The sequence below is a fragment of the Aotus nancymaae genome, unplaced genomic scaffold (assembly GCF_030222135.1).
Source record: "Aotus nancymaae isolate 86718 unplaced genomic scaffold, 86718_ANA_hifiasm-v0.15.2.pri h1tg000076l, whole genome shotgun sequence".
NCBI classification, from domain to species: Eukaryota; Metazoa; Chordata; class Mammalia; order Primates; family Aotidae; genus Aotus; species Aotus nancymaae.
The window spans coordinates 7,464,880-7,478,956 of record NW_026988491.1 but is presented as its reverse complement, the minus strand read 5'-3'; the positions used below and the strand labels follow the sequence as shown (position 1 = coordinate 7,478,956).

Sequence of the window (14,077 nt, the reverse complement as noted above, 5' to 3'; positions counted from 1 at the left end):
CCTTTGAAGGTGAGCTTGGGAATCAATCCTCAGGTAAACCCTGTGAGCATGGCCTGGTATTAATATTAGTCACACAGAACTTATACTTAATCCTGTCTTAAGAGTCAGGGACATGCAGGCTGGTTAAGAATTTCCTGGGAGGTAAAATAGAGATTTAGTCCATCCTGCCTGACCCCATCCGACTAGTTTCTTAATGAGCTGATACCACTTTGGAATGAGCTGGATGCATGCCTTCCTGTTATAAAAACAGGAAAACAAGCATCCATTTGTGTGCCCGGGTTATGGTTTTATTATCTCCAACTAGGAGTGGCCTGAACATCCAGTTGGCCTTGCCAGCTAATTTTTGCCAGAAAGAAAGGCCACAGAGTGACTGTTCTGAACCTACGATGATTATTTTTGGTAGGCGTCCTCCCGACTTTTCACTGATTTGTAAATAACCTGGTTCAGTAGATTAGCTCATGCAGTTATCTTTATTTTTAAAAAAACAGTATGTCCCAGCTATCACACCAGGAGGGAGCATGCTCCAAGCTGGGCCTTCTGTGGAGACTTGCTGGAGAGAGACTCAGCAGGATGAGCAACTGGTCACGGTTGCCTTAAATGTTTTCTGGTGATTGAAATAGGGCAGCGAGCTTCAGTTGCTCATGTGTCTCTGTATCAGGGTTGATTTCAAGTCGCTTTCTGGGAAGCATCTTGTCCTCACTCCTTGTGTTCATCTCCCAGGGGAGATGCGATGCCCCCTCTTCAAGCATTATTCCCTGTTAGCCCTCAGCTTTCATAAGAAGATGTTAAGGCCCAGTTTTCTGTTAAAGCTTATGAGTTTCAGCATCAACCTCAGGGCTACTGCACCTCCTTTTTTCCTCAGCCTAGACTCTCTTCCTCCCACAGTTCTCATGACTGGCTCCTTCATTCGTTCTTTCAGCAATTATTTCTGGAGGACCTACTTTGTGTCAAGCCCTATGCTGGGTGCTGGGGGTATAAGAGGAATAATAATGATAGTTATAACATTTATTGAGCATTTGTGATGAGCCAGGTGCTCTTTTAGTGCATTTACATGTAGTATCACATTGAATGCTCAACAGCAATCCAGTGTTCAAGTTATACGCATTTTGTTGATGAGGAAAGCGAGGCACAGAGAGGTTAAGTAACTTACCCAAGGTCATGCAGCAAATAAGTGATGGAGTTGGGATTTGAGCTTGCATTCTTAAACATGCTGGTAAATGGCCTCTGTAGTAAGAGGATGTGGAGAAATAGAAACACTTCTACACTGTTGGTGGGAGCGTAAATTAGTTCAGCCATTGTGGAAGACAGTGTGGCGATTCCTCGAGAACTGTAGGAAATGAATGTCTGTGGTTTAAGCTGCCTAGTCTCTGGTATTTTGTTATAGTAGCTCCAGCAGAGTAAGACAGGAGCCTAACTAAGGGACATTAGAGGAAACAGCCAATCGTCAGAGGGCATTGTTGAGGCTTACTTTTGTTACATGTCAGTATCCTCTATAGGAGGCGCTCAGGAGAAAAATCATACATTTTATTGCAAGAATGGGTTGTAATTATCTTAGGCATATAGTGCTTTTTTCTCTTAGGGAGACTGAATCATATTACTGATCAAAGTTTCTTTGCTTCAACAGGCACACAAAAAAAGGGGTCACTTCTGTTTCCAGAGATAACCACTGTTAACCCCAATCCAAGTGCAGCTTTATGTTCTCATCTTTTTCTCCTTTAGTCCTGCTTGTTTTTAACTTTTGTTATGAAAATTTTCAAATACATACAAAAGAAGAGAAAATGGTAAACTGTAACCCTATGTACATTTTGCCTTGTCTTAAAAAAAAACTTTTGACTCAACTTCAACCACCATCCACTGATGGTCAATTTTGTTTTATATACATCTCCAATCTTCCTCCCAAACACCTCTGGATACTTTTTTCAGATTTAATTCTCATGCTATAAAAATCACCCTTCTAAAGTGTACAATTCAGTGTTTTTTTAGAATAATCTACAAGTGGAACCATCACCACCATATAATTCTAGCACATTTTCATCACCCCATACCAATTAGCCCATCACTACTCATTCCCCTCCCTCTAAGTCCTCAGCAATTGCTCCTTTGCTTTCTGTCTCTGTAGATTACTGGAATATTTTAAAGCAAATCTCAGATATCACATCATTTCACCAATAAATATTTCAGTGTGTATTTCTAACACATAAAAGCTTCTTTTTTGTCTCTAGCATAGCCAAGGACCATTATTACACCTAAAAACATAATAATAATTCTTTAATATCATCTAGTATATCGTCAGTGTTCAATAGCCTCCTGTTAATTGATGTATTCCATTGTATGCAGACAAGGCCTTCATATTCACGTGGTTAGTATGATATAAGCCTCTTATGATCTATAACAGTTCCCTTTCCTCTGTTTTTTCTTTTTCCTTGTCATTTATTTATTGATGGGAGAAGGCCATTTTTCCTGTAGAATTTCCTACATGGTAATTTGGCCAGTGGCAGCTCCATATTGTTCCTCTATCACCTGTATTTCCTGTAAACTGGTAGTTAAATGCAGAGATTTTTATCTGAATCAGGTTCTGGATTTTGGCAAGAATACTTCCTAGGTGCGGGGTGAGGGTAGGGGCTGTTCTCTTGCATCACATCTGACTGACAAGTCTCTCTTCTGAGATGTTAAATTGGTCCCTGAGCTCAGGTGCTGTCTGCTAATCCACACATTATCAAGTTTCCCATCAGCCTTTCGCCAATGGCCTTGGCATTAAACAGCATTCCCTCAATCTGTTATTGCATTAGGGGCTGCAGAAAGATGATGTTCTAATTCTCTTGCCCTTGCATTTAGTAGCTAGAAATCATCAAAGAGAACATTTCTTCATCACTTTATTTACTCATTTTTTTCAAAATAATGAGATAGTGTCTTAGTATCCTCCAAAGGTGACCAATGACCTTTTTTGTCCTTGGTTATTAACAATTCCATGCATGCACACACACATAAACACATGTGTGCATACAAGCACACAAGGCAGGTAAAGCAGTTCAGAAAGCAGGAGAGAAGAGTGCAAACCGGATTGGGGAAGTGTGAGGGGAAGGAGGCAGGAAAGACAGAGGAAGGAATGAAGAAGAATGGGAAGCAGGAAAAGAATGGCAACATTGAAAAGAGGTCAGGAAAACTGAAGGAGAGAAGGAGGTAGAAGGGAGAGACTGGAGAAAGATAAGAGAAGGAGTAAGCAACAAGGAAAAATCAAGGAGGAAAGAGGTGCAAGAGGGAGACAGATGACATTAAAAGTAAGAGGAAGAGTGGCCAGGCACGGTGGCTAATGCCAGTAATCCCAGCACTTTGGGAGACCAAGGTGGGAAGATCGTCTGAACCTAGGAGTTCGAGACCAGCCTGGGAAACATAGGGAAACTCTATTTCTATAAAAAATATGAAAAAGAAAAAATAGCCAGGCATGGTGTCATCTGCCTGTAGTCCCAGCTACTCAGGAAGCTGAGGTGGGAGGATTGCTTGAGCCTGGGAGGCAGAGGTTGCCGTGAGCCCTGATGGCACCACTGTGCTCCAGCTTGGGCAACAGAGTGAGACTCTGTCTCAAAAACAAAACAAAACAGAGTAAGAGAGAAGGCAAGGAGTGTGGGAGAGAGGAAAGGGGAGAAAAGGGAGGGAGGAGAGAGTGAGAAGGCAAGGAAGGAAGAGAAGGAGAAAGAGGAGAGAGGAGATAAGAGAAGGGAGAAGAAGGGCAAGGGAGGCAAGGGTGTGAGTCTGTTTTCAGAGTTAGAGAGTTCACAGTGGCCCAATCATAGCCCCTGGGGAAGCAAATGGGTAATCTTGAATCACAGCTCATTGAGGGCTTCCTGTTTTCAGCTTGTCTTTGTGAACCCTTGGAGGGATTTCCAGCCAGTAAATAAAGCAGAGTGCCAAGACTCCCTGCCCAGGCCAGCAGCCATTTCACCATCCTCAAGGCTGTGTCCCCAGTGCCCTCTCGCCTCACCTACCCTCTGGCCTGAGGACCATCCCAGAGTCCCCTCCAGCACCCACCCACCCAGTCTCCAGACCACCTGCCCCCTTCACCAGAATCCTGGAATTCTTCCAGTTCGCAAGAACTCATGAAGGAGGCAGTAACCCTCAGAGAACTTAGCACCCACCCAAGAATGCATGGAAATATCCACTTTGTAAAAGATAAATTTCCTTGAAACACAGTTTCTTTGCCTTTTTTTTTGAACTCCTTTGTTTTTCCTTCCAGTTTCTTGCCTCCCCTCCCCAAATTATAAGCAGCTCTTGATCCAGCCTTCTTAAATTCAATCCAGCAAACTCGTGTAGAGTGTGTGCAGTGTACCTGGCACCAGTGCAACAGCTGGGAACAACACTCGTCTGTCCTCAAGAAGCTCACAGTCTAACGGGAGACAGAAATGGTGGTTCCAGGGGTAGAGCCAGTTTTATATTGCCCAGGCATCATACAGTGTAGGAGGCCCTCTGTAAGGAAAAAGAACATAAAATTGGCTGGATGTGGTGATGCCTGTAGTCCCAGCTACTCAAGTGGCTGAGGTGGGATTATCGCTTGAGCCCTGTAGTTCAAGGCTGCAGTGAGTCATGACTGTACCACTGCCCTCCAGCCTGGGTGACAGAGTGAGACCCTGTCTCTTTAAATAAATAAATAAATAAATAATAAAATAAAATGCAAAAGGACATTTGGGGCCAGGGCCTCTCCTGAAGTTTTGAAAGAGCTGTGTAAAAGAGACCTGGGCTCATGCCTGTAATCCCAGCACTTTGGGAGGCAGAGGCAGGCGGATCATTTGAGGTCAGGAGTTCAAGACCAGCCTGGGCAACATGGTGAAACCCCATCTCTACTAAAAATACAAAAATTAGTCAGGTGTAGTGGCACACACCTGTAGTCCCAGCTACTCAGGAGGCTGAAGCAGGAGAATCGCTTGAACCCAGAAGGCAGAGGTTGCAATGAGCCGAGATCATGCCATTGCACTCCAGCCTGGGCAACAGAGTAAGTGAGACTCTGTCTCAAAAAAGAAAAAGAGAGGGAGTGAGAGATCTGGGTTCCATGCTCACTGTTGGAGAGGAAAGAATGGGAACCCCCATGCAAAACCACTCAAAGTAAGACAGAAGAGCAGGGTTCCCAGAGGGCAGCTGCCCACTCCTGAATTAATTAAACCACTATGTCTGTGCTTTCTCCCTTTGCTCTCTTTGTCTACCCTGTGAAAGAATGCATGATGTAGTAAAAAAAAAACTTAATTAGGCTTGTATAATCATTGGGATAAATTTCAGCTGCCATAACAAAGACTTAGAATGCTGTAAACAAACTAGGATTTCCTTTCTCTGGTCTGCACAAAAGCAGCCCAAGGCTGGTGTGGAACCACCATGGTTTCAAGAACGTGGGCTTCTTCCATCTTACTGATCAACCATCTCTGATGTGTTGTCCTCTGCTACACTGTCAAAGATGGTCCACACTCCAGCCAGCAAGGGGAGAGAGGAGGGGAGTAGAAAGCCCTCCCCTGCTCTTGAACAGCACATCCTGGAAGTTCATACACCTCTTCTGCTCACATCTTGTTGGCTAAAATGTGGCCACACAGCTGTACAAAGATGCCAGGGAGAGGAGAGAGTGTAAAGTGCACCCTGGGTGGACACATGCCCCTGTATCAGGGTGTATCATGACGATAAGGCAGGAAAATGATGCTGTGGACAGCTGGATATCTCCAAGGTAGCCCACTCTGTGCTCAGGGCCGTCTAGGAAACCCAGGTGCCAAAGAAGTTCTGGTTCTTCCCAAAGCCACCAAGGACAGAAATATGAATTAGACAAGCTGTCCCTGCAAACACTCACCTCATTCTTTCATTTTGGCAATTCCGATTCTTTCCACCTGACCCTGAATATTGGCTGAAATGAAACCCCAGGACCATCAAAGGAGCATTGGTGGAAGAGGTGGCAACACAGACTATGAAGAAGTTGCCAGAAAGGAAGGGTGAGAACTGGAAAAACAGTGCTATGGAAATCGTACTTCCCAAAGTTCACCAATTTCAGGTGCTACAGAGGGCCAGCACAGGACAAGGACCAAACGCCCTCTGTGGGATTTGCCAAAGAGGGGACCCGACAGGACCTTCGCCAAATCAGTCTCAGGGGAATGGTAGTGAGTGAAACCTAAAGAAAGTGGGTTGAGGGGCAACTGGGGAATGAAGATGTAGAAATAGACAGTGGCAAGTAACCGAGGTTCTGAAAAGCAGGAACATGTTGAGGAGAATGGTGGATTCTTGATCATGTTAATCCAAAGCATAAAGAATAAATGAAAAGCAAGCGACTAAAAAAAATGAGCAGAAATGTCGTTTGGCTGCTTTAACAAAGACCCACATAATAGGAGCCAGACGCAGTGGCTCAAGTCTGTAATCCCAGCACTTTGGAAGACCAAGGCAGAAAGATCACTTGAACCTAAGAGTTTCAGACCAGCATGGTCAACATAGTGAGGCCCTGTCTCTACAAAGAATCAAAAATTAGCAGGGAGTGGTAGCGCACGCCTGTAGTCCCAACTACTTGGCAGGCTGAGGCAGGAGAATTGCTTGAGCTCAGGAAGTCAAGGCTGCAGTGAGCCATGATCATGCCACAGCACTCAGTTTGAGTAACATATTGAGACCCTATCTCAAGAAAGAAAAAAAAAAAAGACCAGAGAATAGTGGCTTAAACAAGATTAAAGTTTTTTTCTCTCTCATGTAAGAGCCCAAGTCAAGGGCTGATAAGGAGCTTCACAGTGCTGGTGACCCAAGTCCTTCCATCTTTCTACTCAGCCATCCTCAACATGCAGCTTCCATCTCATGGCCCAAGATGGCTGCTACTGCTTATACCATCATGTTCACATTCCTAGCCAGAGCAAAGAAGGAAAAAGGACAGGAAGATTATCTTCATCTTCAGGCCACCACCCAGAGGTTGCTCATATCACAGCTACCCAGTTTTCATTGGCCAGAGCTTGGAGATGGGCACATTTACCTGCACGAGAGACTAAAGCAAAGTAATCTCTAGCTGAGGAGGCCAGGTACCCAGCTGAAACCAAGGGGTCCTGTTATTAAAGGAAGTGGGGACAGCCAGCAGTCAGAGCCTTAGAAGGCCTAGAACAAAGGGAGGAGGCACACTGAAGCTGGGAGGAAGAAGTGGGACAGCTGATGAGTTTGAAAGAGTTGGAAGATAGGGAATTCTTGCCTGGTCACCTGTATTTTCTCTGCAAATTGAGACTTGGAGTCATCACTCAGAGAGCCGAGAAGGGAGACAGCTTGTCCATCCTCTCTCCTGTTGCTGTTTATGTCCATTGCGGTAGAACAGGCAGGCACCTATGTATAGACCCCTGAGATAGTGCAAGGAAAAGCTGTGCCTTCAGAGTCCAGAGTTTCAAGCTGAGCTCTGGGCTCAGCTGCTTTGTAACTTTGAGCAAGTCAAGAAATCTCAGTTTCTGTATCTGTTAAGTGAACACGACAATGCCCAGCCTGCCTGCCTGCTCACAGTCCTGTTTGGGCCCCATGGAGAGCTGTAAAGACCCTGCGTAAGCGCCGCAGCTGGTACAAGTGTGAGTGGACATTCTTGTGGGAGGGATGGAGTTGTCAAGGCAGCACTGAGCCTCAAAGGGCAGGCAGGAAAAGGCTGAGAGGGAGATCGGAAGGACGTGAGATGAGATGTGGTCTGAGACCAACCGCACATGGACCGCCCAGTGCCCAGCCACTCCACAGGGCTCTGTCCGTCCCTGACTCAGCATCAGAACTCCTCTGCTGTCGGTGTGAGGGTGACAGGGAAAGGGGAAGCCAGCCACTTCTGAACAAGCAGGGCTCCCATGGCCAGTGGGAGGGAGCAGCTGGCCCAGCTGTCCGTAGCTGCTGGGAGTCAGCCTCTGTTCTGTCTTAAGATCACTATCATGGAACCTTGGCCTTTTCCTCTGTGCTTGGCCTTGGAAGCTCTCCTGGGACCTCTCCCCAAGCCCAGGACACCTCTCTGTATTCCTGGCTCAGCCGAGTAAACAGTGTGAATTTCTCCCCCAGCCTCTGGCCTAGAGAAGCTAGACTCTCCAGTGCATGCCTGCATGCACACACACATACACAAAGAAGCACCACATATCACACATCACATGTACAACACACAGCCACAGCACATACAACAAACACACCACACACATATATCACACACTACACACACACACACCATATGAACACACAAAGAACATACCACATATACCATACATCAAACACATGTGAACACACCACACACAGACATCTCCCACAAACTCCGCAACACAAACTCTATGCATGTACGCACCTTACACATACATACCACACACACATGAACACTCCCTTCTTCCTAACTGGTCTCTCTTTGTCTCATATCACACCCCTCCATTCAATGCTCTACACGACTGCTTCAGTGATTTTTGCTTAAACACAAACTAAGCCATTTCCTTGTTTAAACTCCACTCCCTGTTTCAGTGGCTTCCAGAAAATTCAGGCTAAAATCCTAGCTCCTTCCCAGAGACTGTGGCCCTCCACAGTCTGCCCCGCAATGGCCCGTGCAGTGTCCCTTATCAGTGGGTCTGCGCCACCTGCCCTTTCCCCTACTGTGGGTTCCTCACGCATCTCTGGAGGATGGCCCCACTACCTCATCCATCTGAAACGTGTTCATCCTTCCAAATCCAGTTCAGAGCTCACCTCCTCTATGAAGCTTTCTTGAACACCTGAGCGGAATTGCTCCCTTCCTCTCTGTAGCTTGCAAGAGATGTGTGGTGGAATGATTTGCTTCCTGTGTCTTTCTGCCCTGCCGGGAGGTGACCTTCTAAAAGAAATTTGTGTGAGATGAGCACTCGTTCCTGGCACAGGGTGGGCTCAGTGAACGCAGGGTGGGTGGCACTCATCCCCCTCATCCTCCCATACAGATCAAAGTGGAAAACCAGCTAGACTTCCAGGACATCACCAGCGTGGTTGCCATGGCCAAAACCTATGCCACCACCGAGGCCTTCATCGACTCCAAGTATGACATCCGCGTCCAGAAAATTGGATCCAACTACAAGGCGTACATGTGAGTCTCTGGGGAAGGGGCTGGGGGAGCGTGGGAGGAAGGGAGACCAGAAGTGCATGTCCAGCCACTGTCTGCTCCACGGGAGCATCATTATCCTCCTTCCTGTATCCTTACTGCCCTTCTTCTCTGGTCAGTGCAGCTAAGGGGCTGATGTTCAGTCACTGATTATCCCTGGGCGGGTATCTGTCTATCCAAACAAGGGCAGTTTCCTCCAGAGCAAGAAAGGCACTTGCCATGTCTAGGGAACTGCAAGTACACACAGGATATATGTCTTTGAAAGAGACATTTAGGGACAAATCAAGGAAGGCTTTGAATACCTTGCTGAAGGTTTTGGATTTTTTTTTCTCTTCCCTTCTGAGCAAAGGATCTGATCTGTGTTGATAAAAAGGTGACCATGAATCTGTGAATTGCAAAGGGGTTTCTCTGAAGCCAATAAGACCAATTATGAGGTTATGCCAGGTTTCTCTGCCTGCAAGCAACAGAAACCACATCTCATTAATTTAATGGGTTTTTTTTAAGAGAATTTATTAGAAAACCATGGGTTATCAGAAGCTTCAAAAAAGCAAATAAAACATCTCCCACCTAAATTACCAATTTCAGAAATATTAGGACACAGAGCAGCCCCAGGAATTTGGGCAGCCAGAAATAATAAATGATTTTTGTGCATCCCCACTGGTAAATGAATCTGCCCTAGTCATTTTCAGGGCTTTACTCAAGATTGCGATTCCATGGAAAAAGTACTGATTAGTTCGACTTTGATCACATTTTATTGATTAGAGAAAAGCAGAAAACCAGTATGGAGAGTCCCACCATGAAGGCATGCAATGTGGGCAGGGCCATTGCCCAGTGGAAATAGAGGTGCTGAATCTAAAGGAAAAGGAAAGAATGCCAGGCAGAAAAAAAGCAGCCTGCATTCACCCTAGAGATGGTTCAGCAAAGGATGGATTACATGGGGCTGTGGTTATAGGGATGAGTGGGGCTTTCTGGAATAGGTAGACTGTCTTGTTCTTGGGAGAGTTCTTTGCTCCAAGCCCTCTCTGTCTTTCACTCTGGAATGTTATCGTTAGTTCTACTTGAAATGAGACCACAGAGGGCTAATCATTGTCTGGTTGCCAAGCATTTATTGGGCACTGACTGTGTGCAGGGCTCCATATCTGAGGACTGCAAGGATTAGCCCTGGACAGATGGAAAGTCCCTCCATCCCTGGACTTCTGTGTGAAGTAGCTTGTGCTTTATGCTAGGGTTGGTAAACCACAATCACAGGCCAAATCCAGCTGCCACCTGTCTCTAAATACAGTTCTGTTGATCACAGCCATGCATACCTATTTATGGATTGCCATGGTTGCTTTTGCACTACCTAGATTGCCTAGACCAAGGGTCAACATACTTTTTTCTGTAGAGGGCCAGGTGGTCATTTTAGGCTTGATGGGCCATACAGTCTCTGTTGCAACTACCACACCCTGTCATTGCTTGAGAAACTGGAGGAGATGCAGGCATTTGGCCTAGAAGGAAGTATTTCCAGGAAAGGGATGGAGCTCGTTCTCAAGGAGTAACTCTGCCTTACTCTATCAATCACCCTCTTCCTCCTATGAGACAGGCCAGACCTGCCACTGCTCTCAGATGGCCTTGGGGTGATAACGTCACCTTCTCCCTGCCCCCTCTGAGTTATGGCCCATTCCAGTGCATTCCTGAGGCCCCTGCCGTCAGTCATGGTATCATTTCCCTCCTGTCTTCATTGTTAGAGCTTCCACTTGACATTGACGACACCTTGTCCTAGTTTCTTTTCTTGAGGATTACCTCATTGCTGCATTTTTTTCTGCTGAGCCTTTCTGGCCTGACAGCTCTACTTTGTCATTACTTACAGACTTTCCTGGACCTTGGGCTGGCCCACCTCCAAATGAGGGGGTTTGCGTCAGACTTCAACGTAGAATGTCCCCAGCCATTCAGCCTCCTCTCGGGCCCACTCCCTGCCCTGCACTCAGGCCTTTGTGCTTCTTGCTACTGGGCTGTCATTCTTTCTAGGTCCTAGCAGACACAGTAAGGAAATACATGTGTGTATCCTTACCCATGTATGCACATATATCCATAATTATTTCTATATATCCCCATCCCCATCTCTATGAAGCTAAACAGAGTCATATTGATGTCCCTGACTCTCATCCAGTACCCTGGTACCACTTGGTTCATTTTAGCCTTTCCTGATTGCTAATCTATAACTTCCCATTCCAACAGAGAAAAATCTGTCTTCCCATCCACCATCTATCTACTTTTTTGTTCCATCTCAGTGTATGTGCCCAGCCTCAGAACTGTGCACCTGTAGCCCTATGGGAAACAACTTTTCCAACTACAGTACAGTGCCTCATGGCTCCTGGTGGTCATCTATTCTCAGCATCTTTACATTTGGTTTTCTGTTTTACAAATGATATATTTTTGTGTCAATTCCTCTCCCCAGTTCACCCTTTGATCTCAACCACATACTTTCTCTTGACCATAAGACAAACACCTTTACCACCACCACTGTGCTTAAACTCGTTCAATCTTTGCCAAGGCCATGTGCACCATTAGTGAGAGATAACTTGTCTGGATTCTCCCTCAATGTACACAGTTCCTCACCCAGTAGGTACCCACTGGGCATCTACTACCTGCCAGGTCCCACTGGGAATACAGGGGATGCAGTTAACCATGTCCCCTACCCTCAGGGTTCCCCACCATCAAAGAAGAGAGGACACTAAAGCCGTCATCAGAAGGGAGATGAGCATTAGTGTAGGGTGGAGTAGTGAGCAGTCTATTTTTGCTGAGGAAGGCGGCCTGTCAGGAAGTCATATGTCAGATGAAACGTGAAGGATGATAAGACTTAGGGAGGCAAAGATGGAGACAAAGACTATATGGGGCAAAGGCAAGAAGACATGCAGAGGCCATGACACTGGGAAAGAGCCGTGGGCAGCACAGCACCAGAAGGGAGGTCGGTTGTTACTGGAGCAGAAAAGGCAAGGGAACAGAGAAGGGTGGCAAGACAGTCAGAGACCAGAAGGCCTTCCTCATCTTCACCATAGAAAAGTAGTCACTTCTCTCTTAGGATCACTTTTCTAACATTTTGGGGCTCTCAAAACATTCCAGAATCAACAGAGGCTATACACACTGCCCTCATTCTCCTCAAAAACAGAAGGCCAAAGTTTGGGGGATTTCATCTGATGATGTAGGCATTTTAAAATTTAATATTTCAATTTCAAAAATCACTTAGAAAACAATATATAAGGTCCAACAAATAAAAAAGACAAACAGCATGAAGGGAAATAAACATAGGAAAATATAGTTGAAGACAACGTGTGTACCTAAGAATACATGCCATTATGTGAGCCAGATATTTGAATGAGAGCTTCCTAACAGTCAAAGCAAAGAAGGAAACCAGATCAGTGACAAGGGTCCCTAACTTCCTCAATGTGTTATTTGTTCTGGTACAGGAGAACCTCCATCTCTGGGAACTGGAAGGCCAACACAGGCTCTGCCATGCTGGAGCAGGTAGCCATGACGGAGAGGTAAGAGACAAAGGAGGTGTAGGGAGAGGCACTGGCCATGGTAGGAGTTGAAGGGGGAATGCAACAAGGATCCCTGAAAAGATGGCCACTCTGCCCTCTGTCCAGTGCCTCACCATCGACAGAGCACTTTTCTAGACATGATCATCTTCACTGCCCACAACAACCTACAGGGCAGGTATTCAAATAACCCCACCTCACAGATGGGAGAAGAAAGTTCAGAGAGGGGAAGTGATTTGTCTAGGCTAATTAATGACAGAGCTGAGAGTAGAACCCCGCTGTCATGACTCCAAGTCCAGGGTCTTTCCAGCCCTGACCAGCTGCTATAGGAAGAGGTCAGGAAGCCCTGGCCAGTCCCTGCTGTGCTCTGACAGCTGCAAGGAAACATTATTAGGGGACCGGGGATATTGGAGAGTCCACTCCTCTCCCAGGCTTACTTCCATCTCAATACGAATAGGGAGAGTTTGACGCCCCATGAGTCATGCATGTTTTAGGGATACTCTCTGACTGAAGGTTTTTTGGGGGTCTTTCTCCCTTTAGACGCTGTGTGCCAGTCCCCCTAAGGAAGGGCCAGCCAGGCACAGTGGCTCACGCCCATAATCCCAGCATTTTGAGAGGCTGAGCTGGGTGGATCACATGAGGTCAGGAGTTCAAGACCAGCCTGGCCAACATGGTGAAACCCTGTCACTACTAAAATACAAAATTAGCTGAGCATGGTGGTATGCACCTGTAATCCCAGCTACTTGGGAGGCTGAGGCAGAAGAATTGCTTGAACCCAGGAGACAGAGGTTGCAGTGAGTTGAGATCGCACCATTGCACTACAGCCTGTGCAAAAAGAGCAAAATTCCGTCTCAAAAAAAAAAAGGCCAAGTCAGCTGGTCTCAGGGCCTGCCACATACATACCTTCTTGCCTGCATGCCCTGTGACCTCTTCCAGCAAGTGTGCAATAGCAGTGGACAGAGGATGGGCTGTGAGCTCAAAAAGCTCTGTTCAGTAAACATTTATTGAGTACCTACTGCATGCCATGTTGTGCTGAGCACTAAAGGATGAAAAAAATCCAATCCTTCCCTCTAAGAACTCTGTAGCGGTTGCAAGTGCCACGACACAAATCAGACTGGTTTGCACAAAAAGGGGGATTTACTGGCTCATGTCACTGACAACTCCTGATGTACAGTGTCAGTAAGGCTTTAGGATGCCTCCTTTGCCCACGCTAGTTCAGCTTCTTTCCATGTTGGCTTCATCCAGGCAGGCTCTTTCATGTGGTGGCGCATAGTAGCTCCAGGCTTCTATCGTTACAGTGTCCGGTTAAAAAGAAAGAAAGCTTCTCTTTCCCAACCATTTCAACCAAAGCCTGAAATTGAGCCATATATACTGATTGGCCTGGCTTAGGTCATGTGACCATCCCTGAGCCAATCACTATGGCCCAAGACATTGCAGTGCTGTGATGGGAGGCCTATGTCAGGTCTGCACCTCTGGAGATTGGAGCAGGACCACCCCCTACAGCAACCAA

General features: G+C 46.3%; 1 protein-coding gene across 2 annotated transcripts in view; it reads left to right on the top strand.

The window, feature by feature from the left end:
- Window positions 1-14,077, top strand: part of SYN3 (synapsin III) — a 497,817-nt gene that overhangs the window by 452,827 nt on the left and 30,913 nt on the right. For both annotated transcript variants that reach the window (XM_021669371.2, XM_064367947.1), the window contains exons 8-9: window positions 8,892-9,034; window positions 12,496-12,570. In XM_021669371.2, the coding sequence (XP_021525046.1) occupies window positions 8,892-9,034; window positions 12,496-12,570 (218 nt within the window). The remainder of the gene's footprint in view (window positions 1-8,891; window positions 9,035-12,495; window positions 12,571-14,077) is intronic.